The 18,878-nt window shown below is 46.5% G+C and overlaps 1 protein-coding gene across 1 annotated transcript in view; it reads left to right on the forward strand.

Moving 5' to 3' along the window:
• Positions 1-9,152, forward strand: part of LOC135919434 (maspardin-like) — a 29,082-nt gene extending 19,930 nt beyond the window's left edge. The window contains exons 7-8 of the mRNA XM_065453262.2: positions 2,077-2,217; positions 8,911-9,152. Of these exons, the coding sequence (XP_065309334.1) occupies positions 2,077-2,217; positions 8,911-8,997 (228 nt within the window). The 3' untranslated portion in view covers positions 8,998-9,152. The remainder of the gene's footprint in view (positions 1-2,076; positions 2,218-8,910) is intronic.
• The last annotated feature ends 9,726 nt before the right edge of the window (positions 9,153-18,878 follow it).

An 18,878-nucleotide genomic window follows, 5' to 3' on the forward strand; every position in this document is an offset into this window, starting at 1 on the left:
AGTGAAAACTCAAGTTCTATTCAGCTGCATATGTTTTACAGCACTGTGTCTTCAATTCTCAACTGTATCTTCAATTTAATTGCAAATTTAGGAACAAACTTATTTTTGCGAATGCACTATTCTTTTAATAGTTCTGCATCCTGCTCAAATGCTTGTGTGCATGGGTTTCCTCCTTTAGTCTGTACCTATTCTGCATATGTGTAAAATATCAATTTAGGTGGACCACATATTCCTCGAGTTTAAAAGGTTGTGCCTTAAACCTGATCTCTCTAGCTATGTGGGTTATTTTTATTGCGATTTCTGCTCTTGGCCGTCGTCCCGGAGAATCCACCATTGACCTTTAGCGTGACCTATGTGTGATGTCATACCAGCTATGGAAAAGCGGAGCCCCAACTCGGCTCGTCGTGATCGTCCCAGCGAATCTTCCATGCTGCAGCTGCGCGCCGCTGCCGCGAGGGGCGCTCGCTGTACGTGATGTCATGTCAGCTGTGGAAAAGCGGCCCCCCCAACTCGGCTCGTCGCGATCGTCCCAGCGAATCCTCCACGCGCCGCTGCCATGGGGGAGGCGCTTGCTCTACATGACATCATGCCAGTTGTGAAAAAGCGGCCCCCCAACTCGACTCGTCACAGTCATCCCAGCGAATCCTCCACGGTATGTCGGATTGTGTGTATAAGGTGAAGCTGCAACAATGTGCTGCAGCTAAGAAGCGGCAACGTGCGGAAGAAACGGATGAAGAGCGGGAACAACGTTTAGCTAAACGGCGTGCATATTATACAGCCAGGCGAATGCGTTCAACATCTCTTGATCTGGGTGCATCTACAAGTATCGTACATGCTCTCAATTCTGACGGGACTTTGGCGACACCTGATCGTTCGACAGCAAGCCTTATGGATGCTTTAAATGGCGACGAGACTGCATCTACACGTTCGATGAGCAGTATGGAACTCTACAACCTGAACAGAAGATTGCTTTCGCAATCCACTAGGCTTAGCCAAGCTAAGCCTCTGCCAATGTTTTTTTCTTTATATGTTGTATGTGACATTGAAAAGCTGTGAGCAAAACGAGAACAGGGTAAAAGCGGGAGCCAACGTTTTGACAAGTGGACTTGTCTTTTTCAAGGCGACATATGCTTTCCTCGGCACAGCATATGTAGGTAGGGTTCCTCTAAAGGGGAGAGGGGGTAAGGTGGGTGGGTGCGGCAACAACTGAAGGTGTGTTAGTGGCGAGGGTGTAGAATTGAGAATAAAGGAGTGCTGTGTACAAGGCCGGTGACACGGCGGCCGTGTGTCAGCTGGCATGTCAATGGCCATGTGCACAGCACCCCTCTATTGTCAGCTTTGCTGGAGGTCGTGGGCTATTGTGTCTCTGAAAGAGATAATAAAGGGAGCAGCAGAAAACGGTGTTTGTGAAAAAAAAAATGACTGAAATGGAATAAATATATAAAGAAAAAAAGAGAAAAGGAAAAGAAAGGAAAGAAAGGGAGAAAAGAATCCCACTAAGCAACCAGACTAAGTGTTGTCGCCTATATCTTGAAATTTAGCATAGCGAATAGATTCTAAAGCTCCCTTTGAAATGTTTATGCCTATTGGTTGCATTGTCCTGAACTTATGGATAAGGTATGATTCTCTCTATTTTCTTTCTCGTTCATACTGGAAATTTGACTGTAAGATGTAGAGTTCAAGTTCATCAATGTTGTGACCTGGTTGGTTGAAATGCTCGGCAATGGCTTTGGGAATCTTTTTAGCTGTGTCTGCACAATGTCCGTTTAATTGTTTCTTACAGAATGAACAATTGTACAACCTCGCTGCTAACACGCCTTCAGTCTTTGCCGCACTTACCCGCCTTAGCCCCCCCCCTCCCTTTTAGAAGAACCCTACCTATATATACTGTGCCGAGGAAAGCATATGTCGCCTTGAAAAAGACAAGTCCACTTGTGAAATGTTGGCTGCTGCTTTTACCTTGTTCTCGTTTTGCTCATCGTCTTGAATTTCCATCTCCTGCCTTCCCTGTGTTTTCCCTGGAAAACTGTATAACTGGAATTCTTGCTTTCTTCTTTTTCTTTTCTTTATTCCCAGGTGTTTGACAGCAGTGCACTAAAACAGGAAGTGAAGGAAGAGCTCTACAAACTCTATCCACATGCTAAACGGGCCCACCTGAAACGAGGTGGCAACTTCCCTTTCCTGAGCCGCAGTGATGAGTTCACCATGCACCTTCAGGTGATTACCAGCTGCACAGTCAAGCTATCACATTGGCGAAATGGGCACATGTTGCTGAGGCTGATTACATAAGTGGTTGCTCCAATAAAATTTTAAAAATAATATGTGAATGCGCTCATGCGCTATCATAGTACAGCACTCTCAACCATGTTTTGAGCAAACAAAGCATTGTGGTGGCCTGGTTCTCAGAGACAGCAATGTGTCCTTTCTGCGTACCTTCGTAGAAGGTACTGACTTCGGCATGGTTCACTTGTACGCTTCATCCATTTGAAACACACTGGAGAGCACTGCAATATGTTAACATCAGTGCAGTTGCATGTTCTTTATATATACCTTTATATATGCTATATATATTATTACGATATCGTCGAGCGATGCTCAAGAGACGAGCCGCCGCAAGAACTATGAAGAAGTTGGTCGGTGGCCTTGGCATGAGCGAGTGTCAGCCTGGCTGCCTGGCTCCAGTGTAAATAGCGCGTAAATAGCATCTTTCGCCTGTGTCTTTCCACACGTAACAAACAATATATATATATATATATAACCATATAATGAGAAGCCAACAAATTGGTAGAGCATCGCACGCGACATGCGAAGGTTGTGGGTTCGGTTCCCACCTGCGGCAAGTTTTTTCATCCACTTTAATTTCCATTAATTTATCATTACTTTATTTCATTTATTAAGCACATGCAATTTCCCCTATGTTGCACTTGGTGTCTGTGTTTGTTGGCTTCTCATTATATGGTTAATAATTATCGGGTCCCTCGGTTAACCGACTTTTCTTCTCGTTTATATATATATATATATATATATATTTGTGTGTGTGTGTGTGTGTGTGTGTGTGTGTGTGTGTGTGTGTGTGTGTGTGTGTGTGTGTGTGTGTGTGTGTCTTCAAATGGCGGAACAAGGTACCGCTCAGGAGGTATGTTACCACAAAAAACTGAATTGGTTATTGCTTTACATCCTTCACAACATAACAAAATGCACTTGGCCCAAAATTGAATCTTAAAATTTGTTTCATAATTCACCTTGGTTAATTAACTAAGCGAAATGTAAAAAATACTCCGATTAGCACCACATGACTGCGAACAATATGTATTTGATTTCATTCAGCTGTGGTCTAACGCTTTTTATGATACTTATCATGTTACGTGAAACACCCAGTATATCTCTGCTCTTGGAAAGGAGTCCTTATGTCAACTAATATGCTCAACCATTAATTTTATACCTGTATTGCTTGGACTGGTTTATTGGCAATAAGTACCCATTTCCTTAAATATAAGGATGAATCAGAAAGTCTTTGCCCCCCCCCCCCTTTAGCCAAATTATGGCTGTAACTACGAAGTCAACATATCCATTACCAGCGGGGGACCTCTCTTGGACCTGCTCAACCTTATTTGCCGGTCGCTCTGCGGCACAGCGCTGCTGTCAGTTGAAGATGGCAGTTGTGCTCCACACATCAATGGCGTATGAGTAATGAAGTGTGGTTCATTTTCTATGGAGCAAGGAAAGAACACCCATTGAACTTCAGAGGGGAACGCAGCCCACGTATAGAGAAAGTTGTCTGATGCACAAAATTATTGTGGCTATTGGTTAAAATAATTTATAGGGGCTATAATTTCTATTTTGACATCCTCGAAACTACGAGTAACGGTACCATTTTGTCTTCACCACTTTATATTCGTGCTCAACATCAGTTGATGAGCATTATATAGGTTCAAGACAAGGTTCTTCACAAAGCAAACTTTGCTTGAAATATGGTAACTAATACTTTGTGATTTACTTACAGCTTTCACGAATAAGTTGCATTTACTCTTGAAAATTGCACTCATAAACTTGTGGCGACGCACTCTCCGCAACATTTCTACACAGCCTCTGCCTCGTCGTTGCCCATTCCGGCTAAGCACGGCTGTGGCCTGCACTGCGTGGCCAATAAGGAACACCGCCACTGCAGCGGCACCACCTACCACTGGTGACAGGGAAGATACAAAAAGCAGGCTGCATGGCTTGAGAAACGCACTTGCTAACCAGATGTGCAAAGTGCCAGCATGATCACCTGACACTGATGCTGAGGCAATAAATCGCTATCTTTTTCTATGTTGGCATTCGTTCCTCAGTCAATGCAACTTCCTACATTGGTGACCCGGACAAGGGACATGATGCATTGCCATGGACCACCAGGAGGCCCTTCAGCAACAGATGCAGCTCTGGAGGCAGCTCTGGACGCAGCATGAGATGATCCGAAAGCAACAGCAGCAGTTTCAGGAGCAGCAGCACTAACTCAATGATGCGATGCCATGCAGCAGCATCCTGGCAATGCCAACACAATGCCAGCCACGCCTACCGGCTCCTGTCGTCTGCCATGTCACCGTCAAGCTTCCGCCATTCTGGGCAGACTTGCCTGAGGTATGATTCGTGCAAATCGAGGCCCAGTTCTGACTGGTTGCGCATCACCCAAGACTGAACATGCTACAATTACATTGTTGCCCACCTGGACATTCGCTATGCCAACGAGGTACAGGATATCCTCGCCAGCCCACCAGCGGCCAACATCATCGAGGTCTCTTTGCTGCCACTGTCACCCCCCGTCCAGGCCGTCGCCGCACCGCTGGATACCACAGAGCCTGCACACCGAATTGACGATATCACCGAACAGCTCAGCTCCATTCAAAGGTGTCCGCATCGATGCCCACCAACGTGTCTCTGCTACCGCTCATCGAGCTATTACCGTAATACCAGCTCATCGCAGCAGCCTGGTGACACCCGCCAATGCTACTACCATCGATGCTTTGGGGACAGAGACCTACAATGTCAACCACCCTGCTCCGCTGAACCTCAGAGAAATGCCAACAGTAGCTCATAGACACGACTGCTAGCTGCCAACCTGGAGGCCACCGCATCTTCATCAGATCAAATAACAAGGCAGCGGTTCCATGTCAACTGCGGCTCCGACATTTGCTGCTATCCACGAGCTCATTTCTAAGGTCCTTATCCGTCTACGTCTTTCGAGCTCAGTGCTGCGAACTAGTCGGCCATCAAGGCCTACGGCTGACTCCATCTGCACATCCAACTACAAAACCTACGCAGTGACTTCCATTGGAACTTCATCATCGCCGATGTCATCGAGCCAATCATTGGCTCAAACTTTATGGCACACTACAACCTCCTTCCGGACCACTGCCACGACCGACTCATTGACGCAACATTGGGACTTTCTTCGCCAGGCCAGCGCATGACCACCCAACAGCTCAGCATTAAAGTACTCAGTGTGGAAAATCCTTCGCCATCCATTTTCGCTGAATTTCCCGGTTTGATGTGTCCCAGCAGGCTGCCACAGGATGTGCGATACACCACTATACGCTACATCTGGACCACTTGGGGCCCTCTGGTTTTCTGCTGCGGCTTTTGCCTTGCTCCGGACCGCCTGTGGATCAACAAAGCAGAATTCGAAGCCATGGTTTGTGAAGGAATCGCCTGCTGCGCCGACGGCCCATGGGCCTCGCCGCTTCACCTCGTCCGGAAGAACACCGAAGGCTGGCGACCCTGTGGGGACTACCCCACGCTCAACACCGCACCATCCCCGACAGCTACCCTGCCCACCACATACAAGACTTCGCCTGTCGCATACATGGCTGCCACGTCTTCCTTGTGCTAGACTTGGTGAATGCCTATATGCAGATACCAGTCAATCTCGATGACGTCCCAAAAGCTGCAATCATTATGCCGTTTTGCTTGTTCGAGCTTCCGTTTATGAGCTTTGCCCTGAGGAACGCTGGACAAACCTTCCAACGCTTCATTGACGAAGTCGTCTGCGGTCTCAACTTCTGCTTTGTGTCTTAACGATATATTGGTCTTCTCCCGAAATGCCCAACACCATAGGCACTTTCGTCGACTTTTCTAACACCTTAAAATTAATGACCATGGCCTACTCGTCAATGCCTAAAAGAGTGCTCTCTATGCCCCCATCATCACCTTCCTTGGCCAGGAAATTTCATCAGACGAAACTCGACCCTAGCAACACCGCATCTTAGACCTGCAATATTATCCTCAACCCTCCACCGCTAAGCACCTTAGCCGTTTCGTCGCTATGTTCAACTTCTACAGGTGCTTCTTGCCGCATGTAGCCGACTACCAGGCTCCTTTTCATGATGCCTTGACTGGTTTACAGGGAAACCAACCCATCACCTGGACACCACCTTTAGTCAAACTTATCGAGGAATGCAAAGCCGCTCTCTGCAACACTGCACTTCTCTCTCCCTCATCCCATGCCAGCCGCTTCCTTGGGGCTCTTCACCGACACCTCCAGCTTCGCCACTGGCACTCCCCTTATGCAACGCAAAAACAGAAACTCTCCACTCAGAAGATGTCCCCTTCCATGGTCAGCTCCACCGACACAGCTACCCCTCCTGCCCAGACGAACTGGCCAGCTTGCTACAGACAGCTTCTCGCCATATACGAAGCAATTCGGCACTTTCACCATCTTCTCGAAGCACAGCATTGCACCATTTACACCGACCACAAACCTCTTGTCGTGCAGTGACAAACTTTCACTGGTCCAGCCAGTATCAGCTCTCGTTCATTGCCCAGTTTACCAACGACATCCAGCATGTCATCGGGAAAGATAATGTGGTCGCCGACACGATTTCACGTGTATCAGCTATCAGCTTTTTGCCAATTACAGCTGACGTTGTCGCTGAGGCTCAGACAATGAACACTGAACTGCATCAACTCCTTAACGTTGGGTATTCGCTGCAGCTGCAACAAGTCTCCGTACCTGGGCTGACAACCACTATCTACTGCGACATGTACACAGGACAAGCCAGGCCCTATGTGCCCTTGTCCCATCGCCGTGGCCTCTTCAATCACCTGCACAACCTGAGCCATCCTGGCATCTGTGCCTCTACATGCCTTGTGGCTGACCGCTACATCTGGCCCTCCATGCAGCGTGACTGCCGCACTTGGGCACCTCCTGCATTCATTGCCAATGCACCAAAGTCATGAGGTATGTCACTTCACCGCTCGGAGCATTCCCTCAGCCCTCTTGTTGGCTTCAGCACGTCCACCTTGACATCATAGGATCGTTCCCCTCAGCCGGACATTATCGCTACTGCCTCGCCGCCATCGATCTATATACTCGGTGGCCTGAGGCATGGCCCCTCGAGAGAATCACTGCGAAGACATCGCCTCGGCATTCACTGGCTCGATCTCTCGCTTCGGCTCCCCTCGCCATGTCACAACTGATCAAGGACAACAGTTTGAATCGCAGCTTTTCAGGCTCCTCAGGCTCACCATCGGGTTTGAGCGCTTGAAGGCCACCGATTACCATCCTTCTGCCAACAAGATGATCAAGCACTTTCACCGACAATTCAAAGCAGCCATCATGTGTTACCAGGACTCGGCCTGGCTTGAGGCTATCCTAGCCAACCCTAGATCTAACCTACGGTCCAACCCTAGGTCTTCGCACCACCTTGAAGCCGGACATTCAGGCTACACCCGCAAGGCTCGTCTGCGGGGAACCACTCCGTCTCCCAGGCGAATTTCTTGCTGCACTGCCATCTAACATCACCACACCAGATCCCACCGATTTCATTGCCCGGCTCTGACGCACCATTGCTGCCCTCCACCCGTCACCTGCAGTGCATCACTGCAAGCCTAAGCCTTTCGTTTTTAAGGACCTGGCAACATGCACACACGCTTTCCTCCACGACGACACGGTCCGCAGGCCTTTCTGCCTGCCTTACAGCGGACCCTACCAGGTTGTCCACCACGACAACAAAAATTTCACCCTGCACGTGAGCGGGAAGGACATCCGCGTTCCTATTGACTGGCTGTGGCCAGCATACATTACCTTCGACGAACCAGGGAACCCCAGTGCACTCTCAGACGTCCATCCACAACCCCCGACATTGCAGCTTGCTCCAGTCACTACAGGTATGGACGTCGGGTTTGCTCAGGCTTTCCACCCCAGGGGGTGGTTATGCGGCACCGCATTCTCCACAACATTGCTGCACAGCCTACACCTCGTCATCGTCCACCCCAGCGAAGCACGGCTGTGTGCTGCACTGAACACCGCCACCGCAGTGGCACCATGTCCCACCGGTGACAGGGAAGATACAAAAAGCCGGCTGCATGGCTTGAAAAACACAAGTAATTGGACACGCAAAACGCCGGTACGATCACCTGCTACTGATGTTGAGGCAAATGCTGCTGTACTTTTTGTATGTTGGGATTAATTCCTCAGTCAACACAACTTCCCACAAACTGATTTGCTGCAGTGATTGCAAGTTACGTTGTCACAATGTTCAAATACTTTAGATGCATGACACAGACTTCAATATGATTAAGTTAAAGCTCTGGGCATTTAATACCATTAACCTTGCACGTAACGTTAACAGCTTCATAAGTATGCAGTTGAGCCTGGAAATTGCATGGACTTCTTTATGTTCAGTTTGGTCTTTTTATGGTGCAAGTTGCATAATTTCATGGCATTAGATACCTTGACTATTTTGAAAGGTATCCATTTTCCAAGCTGTTAGGCAATACCGGCTGCCTATGAACTGCCTTCAGAATCAGTGAACATATTGCAGGTCTGTACATCTGTATGTGCACAAGCATGAATATGCCCTTCTTTTAACTGCCTTTCAGAATAGAGTGAAGCTTTTTTTTTTATCTCCCGTTGCAAACCTCTTGTTTCAGATCCACCTACGCCAATTTGATGGCACACGTTACGCTGCACGAGAGGGAGTGGAGTCAGCTACAAGGAGCATGTCTGCTTGCTCCTGATGAGGCCAGCATACCTCGCCAAACCAGTGCCTTGGATTCTTTTACTGGTCTCTGTACAAATGCTGCTTTAATACTGTTTGTTTTTAATTTACAAGCAGAGGACTGTATTGTGAATGGTTTACGCCAAGAAATACAAGAATTACTTCATTTTCTTTTTTCTGTGCCACTTTTCCTTCAGTACTATACTTTGACATTTAGAAACATAGGTAAACTCTGCAAATGTGTTCTAGGCTTCTAAACAAAGACTCGCCTGGTACAAATGTGTGAGAGCTGTACTTGCATAATGTTAAGAACATAGCTGCCTAGAAACATGCTGTTCTGAACCAAGAGAACAATCTCGGCCCTACTTTTATTTATGTTTGCATCAGCTGGAGATTTTAGAGCAAGAACAGATAGTCCTCTTTGCAGATATGTTGCTTTGTACTTTTCCTTGTGAATTATGTTCAATTCCAACTTGCTACAGGTGTGCAAACATTCAGATAATGGAAAGAATGTGAGCTTTCAGTTACTCAAAAATGAACAAAAGCCATACTAAGAGCTTCTTACACAGTGAAACATGACCATATTGTGTAAACAACAGATTCACGAGTACTATATATGCCCCAAGGCATGGACATGTGTCGGAACAAGAGTTCCGAAATGTTCGTTAAACTTCTTTCTGACTGCGTAATGGAATTGTAGTAGGTGCAACGCAATATTTATTGCTTATGTGCAGAGGTCCTGCAACATCACTTGAGTTCTGATAAAGAAATGCTGATGCGAAAAACGTATTTCTGAGCTTAATCAGTCTTTCGAGAAATTAAGATAAGGTACCTTTGAAGATGTAGCCAATTCTTACTCTTTTCTCTATTTGTCCATTGACCCCCTTAATAAAAGATATTGTGACACGCTGACGAAGAAGACGTTTTAAGCTTGGTTGGAAGAAGACGACACTCTGGACTTCGCACAATGTCTACCATCTTGTCAGCTGCTACAATTATTGTAAATATCCTGTAAATATACTTCTGACTACTTTTAACCCTGTAACGTTTTTGGTGGAGGTGCTGGGTAGGCAGAGAAGTGTCGCCAGCATTTACTGGCTGCGTTTGCAGAGGGAAACGAGGAGCGGCTTGAGGGCCGTGGGATGAGAGGTAGGGCCAGGGGATCGAATTCCACAAAGAGCGGCAGTGGCGTGAAATATGGCCGATACGGCCACAAGTGAAGCATATAGGCCTGTCGTCTGGAATGCGCCATTCGGCTGGGTTGCGATACCGTGTAGGAGCATTCAGGCTGCAGTTGGGTATGACACTGCTGGAAGGAGTGTCACAGAACACCTATAGGAGTGTAGTCAGGCCGATTAATTGCAGACGTTGGTCAAGCCAACGTTGGCCAATTCCTGGCACACGACGACTGGATCAATGAGACGGTCGCCTGGCAATTGTTGAGGCCATGGGTTGGGGCTGTGACAGGAGATGCGGCTTCTATTTCACATCGGATGATATGTACGATGTCATCAGAATGATTGGGCGTTGGCGGACTGCGGAGGTCTTCGCAGGTGGACGTTGCAGCCATGTTGGGAAGGCGGGGAAATGGGTGGGTAATGCGGCGACTCTTGGCTTCCTCAAACTGCTGGCACTCGGTGGCCAGTGGCTTGCACAGTGGAAGAATTCTTGAACACAAGGAAGTGGAAGGCATCATCTGCTATGCCCTTAATGACATGTGCGACTTTATCAGGTTCGGACATCTTCGGATGCAATTTGCGGCACAGAGCGAGCATGTCCTGGACGTACGTGAGGTAAGATTCAGTGCACGTCTGGATGCATGAAACGAGGTCTTTTTGGGTGGCGCACTGACATCCAACAGGCTTGCCAAACCAATCCTTCAGCTTCTGTTTGCAAATGTCCTAGCTAGTAAGTTCCCTCCTCATGGGTCTGAAACAAGATGTGTGCCGTGCCCGCGAGGTAAGAAATCAAATTAGTGAGCATGATGATCTGGTCCCAGTAGTTGCTGGTGCTCACCCACTCATATAGTTGAAGCCAGCCTTCAACATCAGTGTCATCAGGGCCAGAAAAGGTTCTTGTGTCGTGAGGTTGTGCTAGAATGACGGTGGGTGTGGGTGCCAATGTACCCGAAGCATCCTCACCTTGAGCTGGCATTGTAGATGCAGCCAAGGAGCGCCCGCTGCGTAAATCCGTCTTAATAATGATCCCACAACCTCGTAACAATATTGATTCTGAAGTACCCATATATTGAGTTCCTCTACTTACCTATGTTTACCTTCAGCTCTTGCTCTTCCTGTTGATGAACATTGTTGATGGATGGTGCAAACAACTTGACTGGCAGGCATTTTAGAAAGAAGCTTGCTCATGATTTTGTAGCACCATGCATCGAACCAAGACAGAATGTGCACATGGTTTTCTGGTCACCTGACGATTATATAGGCAGCTACAAAATGACTACGCTTTGACAAGTGTGTAATTTCAATGGAAATTTTGAAAAGATGGCAGTATCACATAAACTCTATTTTCAAAGGTTTACCTTTTTGTACATAAAAGGCAATTGTGCTAACTTAGTACCAAGCAACTGTGCTTACAACAGACCCAACACAAGCACTGGCAGCACTGAAGTGCACCCATTCCCTGCTGCGAATAGCAGAGATCCACCAACTCAATCAACAATGCCTACATACAATCTGTTTTTAGTGGGTTCCCAGTCGTAGTGTCATACCTTGTGGGGATGCGCGACTCTCGCGCGTCCCCTGATATGTTTTTCCCGCATAGCTCCCTTTCCCTGCAATCCGGCTTCGCCGCGTGGACTGCGTGATGCCCGCGGCAGTCGGTCTGGTAGAGGCGCAGTACGAGAGATGGCGCGAGTGGTGCGCTGCTAATGCCGCCTCTGGTGGGGTTACTTGGGAGCGAAAAGGAGAAAGCTCTCTCCCTCTTTGGCGGCGGGCCAATGGGCGGGCCGGCTGGCAGCGTGGACGTGCCGCGCGTGCACCTCGTGGGGCCGCCTTCGAAAAAGCCACCGTTCGCGTGACCGTACACGCGAACGACCACGCGTTGGGATCCAGCATGGGGCGAACATATTCGCACGTTATCCGGTCGCGGTGAGTCGGACTTCTAGATTTGTCGCGCGCCCATCGGCATGTTTTGTGGATAGCAACTCGGCTAGCAGGAATTGATCTATGAAAGGTGCAATAAATGCCCTTGTGATTGTTTGACTACTGTGTCGTCGTTCCTTTGTCCCAAGAGCACGGGTGTGAGAACCCCACAACCTAGAAACTATACTGCAACTTTTCCATCAAGACAGCTCACAATTGAAACAAACCATACCACATACTCTTGTTCCTCTACTACTGGTAAACCTAGACTAGGCCCTTAGCCTGCTAAAGCCCACTTTCTCTTCACATCTGCCCCAATGCCTTCATGTTGTGTGATTGCCCCTTGTCGTCTAAGCATGACAGATGGGGGCTACACAGCCTTCGTGCACTAATTTCACGTTCATGTAAGTGCCACCCGGACACCTTGCATCATGGAAAAGTTGAAGAAACGAAATAACGTTGTAAAACAGTTTAGCTGAATGCAGGCAACTGATGCAGGCCATCAAAGTTATGCCCCTATGGACATGTAATAACGCGTGTATTTAGGACTTGCCCAGCAGTGCAGCAAATATCGGACATTGTCCTACTGTCCTAGCCCAGGTCAACATGCAAGATCAGAATGCGCTGCAGGCGCCCAGGGTGTCTATCAACCGGGAATTCTCAGGGATTTTGAATAGTCGGGGAAAACTTTTCAATCGGAAAATTAGCTGTCATTTTTTTAAAGGGAACGAAGGTCACCCTACTGCATGGTTCGAGTAAGAGACGAACCGTAACGAATTGTCTTTGACGCTGTGTCGTTGCCTGGAAGAGTTGCCAGTGTACAGTCAACGACTGATTTTCCGGGCGCCCGACTTTTGTGAAATGCCCGATAATGCGGACGATATTGCGGCACCACTACGTGCCCCGTAGAATGTATAAGGTCGTTTGTATTTCAGACACAAGAACCCTTTGCTGCCTGATTCCGCGGAATTGCTGCCGCGACCGCAGGTCTGAAACGGCATTAATCAAAACCAACACCGCCTCTCGCACGCAGATCCGCTGGCAGCCGTAGCCACCACGGCGGCAACGCTAGGCTTAGCTTTCGCTATTGAAGTTACTGCCGTTTGGTGCCGTGCTTTTCATTAAAGGAATTCGCCGCTGTCAGCAATGGCACGGATTCCGCTTCTGTAATCCTCGTAATTGGCTTCGAAGTTTAGAAAGCATGACGCATTGCATAATTCCGGTTTCCGAAAGGCAACTTCGCCTCAGCACAGAGATGTTACGCGGTGAAGCTTAAAAAGCGTGGGAAGGGGCAGCTGTCATGGCACACAGTACGTATTCCATAATTATACACGCGTGCACCCGCTGTATTCCGTCACAGTACGAACACCGATATGCCTAATAAGTGTACTGGCAGGCCTTGAGAGCCTTTTCAGACATGCCTATGAGATTTGAGCCCTTAAGGGCAGCAAAAGATGCCCTTAAGATGCAGGTGACCCTCATGTAAACCAAAATAAATTCTTCAAAGCAGTGAAACACAAAACGGAGGCATTGTGCGTGGGCTAAGAGTATGTGAGGACAGTTTAGGTTGGCTTTCCAACTGCTGAGAAAATCTCACTTGTGACAATGTTCGGAATGCTCGGGCTTAATACCAATGATCTTGCTATCACTTGATAGAAATAGCTCATTTTCGAAAATATTTGCTTCTGTATGCATCTCTTTTTATTCGTATTTGAATATGTTCGACTCGATTTACAATGGGCTTTATCATTTTTCTTTTTCGAAGGTATTTTATTTGCTGCGCATCTTACTATCCCCTACCTTCGGTTTTCTGTTTTGAATAAAATAAACACTACTATTCAAACTCGATTAAGTTTTTTTTAATGCTTGCTTAAGAGTGACAGCATCGGGTGACGTGGTGTCCCCAGCCTGTCATGACATAAAATAAAGTTCTGTGTCGCTCAGGGAAAACCTGGAAAACTCGAGGAAATTGAAAATGTCAACTTGGTAGACAACCTGAAGGCCTTTATTTCCTGTTGCATGCCCCTCTCCTACATCTACATTTTCTGCTCTCAACAGGTGGGCATGCATGCCAGTACTCGTGCTTGGTATACGAGACCTGCACAGGTCTCGTATACCTGCCAATTCTTAAACTTATTTTTGTAAGACTTACAATTTTGGGCTCATTCTATGGTTTTACGAATGTCGCCTTCATTAAAAAAAAATTCTTGGGGAAAATGCTTTTAAGGCAGTGAAAGATCAGGCTGTGCAACACAAGATTGCAAAAGTGCATACAAAAAAGGAATTGTTATATGCACTGTACTGTCAAAAGATGCTTGTGTGAAGTATATAAAGGTAAACAACTGTTAATAAAGTGCACTTGCATCCCACAAAAGGTGTGCACTCAGCGAGAAGAAGAAAGCTATTGCATGCTATTGCCCCCAATCCCTTTGTTTACAGTTTGGTAGGTGTACATTTTTAATAGTGCTGCTACTACAACAGTTGAACTTCAATACAATAGTCTCATTGAACATCGAAAATGCATTGCGTTATATCCTATATCCGTTATAGGCATACATGCGAATACTATCAGCAGAAAAAAAATTGCGATGCGAAATAAACACAAGTCTTATATGGACCAACAAAGGGTCTCCTGCAAATTTCGATGGCCCGTCGGCATCTTGCTGTGCCGATACAAGGCATGGGAAGAACAATGAATTACACAAACAAGCTCAGCACCACCGCCTATATGCAGCCATGCGATTGGTGTTATAATGCGGGGTCGGCAGCTTGGCTTGCGAAGTGCTGCTCAATGGTTAGATTAAGACAAGCTGCTACAGACAGACTTTTTGGACATAGAGGGAATGGCATGTGGATCTCTACTCTGCTAGCCCGTGCGTCTGATAATGCACTCTATCACCGATAAGATCGAGTGCAAACATATATTGACGGTGAGCTTCCCGGCTTGTCACCAGCCAGTCCGCCGGCCACACTAATTAGGCCTCTAGTGGTTGTGGCTTCGTGCCTAGTCGACATGGCGGCAACTTTGTTCATGGCCGCCATGTTTGATGCGTTGTGCATGTGATTCATGTCCGAAACATTGTGCGGCAACCAAAATTTCGGTTAGTGCCAGGGCTAGGGATAGGTGGTGGTGCTGCACAGAAGTCTGAATGATCGCGCAGGTCTGAAAAATCGATTGGTAATTGTATTTGATATATAGCTGCTACCAGAATGTACATTTTGAAGCCTGTGCAACCAAAGATTTCCTCCTCTGTAACCAATACTGTGTTGGATACAAAATTTTCGGTTGTAGCAGGAGAATACTCAGATGAATTAAAGCACGACCAACAGTTAGGTTTACTTAATATATCCAATATTTCATTGAAACAAGGTTCCACTACCGATAACGCATGTCTGAAATAATAAATAGGGGTGAGCGAACAGTGATTTGAGACTAAATGAAATACGAATCCAATAGCGTCAGTTGCGAATCTAATCAAACATTAAATAATCAAGCTATACACTAATCAAGCGAAATCCATCACAGGAACGTGTAATGGCCGATTGAGCAGCTCACAAATCAGGTGATGGATTCTACATGATTTTGGCTTCTAGCTTCCAACTCGCCCAACTGTCTATCCTTTTGGATGGATTCTACAAATCACTGTTGTCAGGCTTTATTATAGTACATCAAAATGAAGCCATGTTAACAAAAATAACAAAGACGGATTTGGTGATGCCTTTTTTTACTTTGGTCTCGCCACTTCTTTAACAAAGGAAAACAGTGCAAGTAGTGCACTTAGGGCGTTATTGGGTTTTACTCAAGAACAAAGGACCGTGTATATATGCTCTTATGTGCAAAGCTGTTTGGGCTAGCTTACAAACAGTAATCATGGTCACGTATTTAGAATTGCCAATGAAAACCCAGAGAAAAGACGGGGAATGCGGGAGATGGCAATTCAAGACGATGAGCAAAACGTGAACAAGGTGAATGCAGGAGCCAACGTTTAGACAAGTGGACTTGTCTTCTTCAAGGCGACATATGCTTTCCTCACCACAGTATATATAGGTGGGGTTCTTCTAAATGGGAGGGGGTGTGAGGCGGGAGGGCGCGGAAACAACGGAAAGTGTGTTAGCGTGTTGTTGTTTAACCCAGTGGCACTAACTACAACAATAAGAATTCTTTTAAAAGCCTAGCGCTTTCAATATACAGTTAAACCTCTATATAACGAACTTCAGTTTAACGAAATTCTTGATATAATAAAGTATTTAACTTTTTGTAACTTCTTGTCCTTAGAACACCATGTAATTAGGACCTCAATATAACGAAGTGTGTTCATATACGATTTCAATGTAATGAAATTTCGCTTCCGCCACAAAGGAATGCCGAGAAAAATAAATGGAAACTTCCGCGGACGCACATGGTCAAATGATTGAATTACAAGTGGCTGCTTGCAACACACCTCTCAAATTGCGTTCGGCGCGACAAGAGTGAACGCTGAGGTGAGTTGCACCATGTTCTGTACAAGGTCCTGAATATTTTGCTGCGCGTGTTTGAAAAAAAGTTTTTGTGCTCACCGCTGCATTGTTCTTGCTCACATTTTGCAGAACGATCGCATTTTGCCATCAACTTTGTTTGGTATAGCACTTGGCACAGTTAGTTGCCTAGATTTTAATAAAAAAGTGCAAATTCGCCTGTGCTTTATGGGGATGCGAGCTGCTGCTGCCACGGCGCAAGCATAAATTGTGTCGCCACCTGTCATCTGTAGAAAGCAGTGTTTCAGGGAGGGAAGTAGCCTGTTCCAGGTGCGGGCAACACGCGGTAGCCGTCCCTTGCATTTTTTTTCTTAAAAACCAGGCAATTAACAGTGCCAAGTGTTATACTAAACGAAGTCGACGCCAAAATGCGATAGTTCTGCAAAATTTGAGCAAGAACAGCGTAAAATGTTTTTTCGAACACGTGCAGCGTGTTATTCAGAAACCTGTATAAAGTTCAAGTGCGATAAGATTCTGTCGGGTCCTGTCCACTTTGCGCTTTAGGTGAGAGTGAAAGTGTGCGAGGGTGAGACATGAAAATTTTAGCTTCACTAGTGCTGCCTTCCTGCGCGAGCAAAAAGAAAAGAGGGAGAGGAGAGCGAGCTTGTGGTAACGCGATCAAGCGCACGCGAGGGTGGGGGGAGTAAGTTGGCGCACGTCTGGGCCGTGGCTGGGCATCGCTGTAAGCGCAGCTGAGTGCATACGCAGCCGCGCACCCTAATTTTAGAGGTAATCTGCCACGTGTGCAAAGAGAGGGCATGCCGAGATGTCATGGCATCATGTAAGCTGTCTACCCGCGCATTTAGTATTGGAGGTTGCACAATATCGAGTTCCGGTGACTCTTTGGAGCACAAGGCAGATGAAGCACTCGTTCCCCACTGCCCGCACTTTTCACGATAGTGTCGTCCCAGTGCGGGTGACGTTATCTGCTGCAAGGGCGGAGTGCACGTGAAAGCGTGGCTGGCTTTAGCTACCGTCGAAGTGGCATGAAACCATATCATTCGTCGCCAAATCATAAATTCATCAGAATGAATTGTTTTCTCATTCCAATTTGCTTTCTTCGATTGCCCGATAACTTGGAAAATTCTGCGGCCCCTTCCCACGCAAGAAAAATCGACCGACGACTGTACTTAAAGCAAAATAGGTCGACTTTCAATACGAAATTTAGAGATAAGGAATCACACTGCCAATTATACTCACTTCGTTGTATAGAGATTTAACTGTAGCAGCAAACGGCGCCCCACATTTGTCTTGAAACATCTGAAAAATGAACTCATTATAACTGCTTAAGAGTAGTCAGACACCGATAATAGAAAAAGAGCAACTTAACATGAATGAAAATGTTTTTTGGTCATTTGAATTGTCCTACAGAACTTTTTGATATTAGCTCTTCACACCAACCTGTTGCACTATCTGCGGGAGAGTGGTGCCCTCTCTTCAGCCCCTCCAATTTTCGAGATTGCCAGCTTAGCACAAGATGCCTGCCCTACCACGGTGTACGATTTAAACAAATAATCTTCTCTAAGCAAAAATAGGCTTGGATCCAAATCAGGCCCTGGAGACATCAGGTCATTATGTAAAGATATCTAGCAAATTGAAGATGTCAACCAGCCTACACTGAATCACACCGAATGCAACATTTGAAAAACTGCACTTTATATTTCGTGCTCAATTTGTAGCACACTCCAGAAATTTCATTGCAATCATGTTTCCTTCATGCACAGCTTTATTTATGTAGCACTGATGAGCCTCATTTGCCATGTATATTCGATGCCCTGTTTCAAGTAAGAAAATAGGCGACCAGAGGAATACATTATTGGAAGCCTTCACTGGGTAAGTTGTACAAAGTATGGATGGCTGGTAGGAAGCAGCTGCAGATACATTCTGCGTGAAATTCTGCCACTGGCATCAACAGGATGTGTCCATACATTGCGCCACAAGAGTAATTAAACTGTGCTGTGTAAATTAGCACGAGTGAGTCCGTGTTTGTGCACACACCAGCTACACAGAGCAGGTCAGGTCAGGATAGGTGCATACAAAACATGTAGTTTACTGGCGACTAATACAAGACTACTCTAATGCATGGTGGCACAAACTGTCAATGGGACAACACGTGTCTCCCTTTCAGCATACGGCGAAAAAGTACTTTTCTTCCATTTTTAGTCGAGATGCGTTTCTTGAAGCCAAACTTGGCTATTCTCTTGTGCTCGCTTGGACGTGGAAAAAAGCAATGCACTCTATTTCTCACTTGCTGTAACTCTGCTGATACAGCTAAGGGCTGTAGCAG

The sequence above is a fragment of the Dermacentor albipictus genome, chromosome 1, assembly GCF_038994185.2.
Source record: "Dermacentor albipictus isolate Rhodes 1998 colony chromosome 1, USDA_Dalb.pri_finalv2, whole genome shotgun sequence".
NCBI lineage: Eukaryota > Metazoa > Arthropoda > Arachnida > Ixodida > Ixodidae > Dermacentor > Dermacentor albipictus.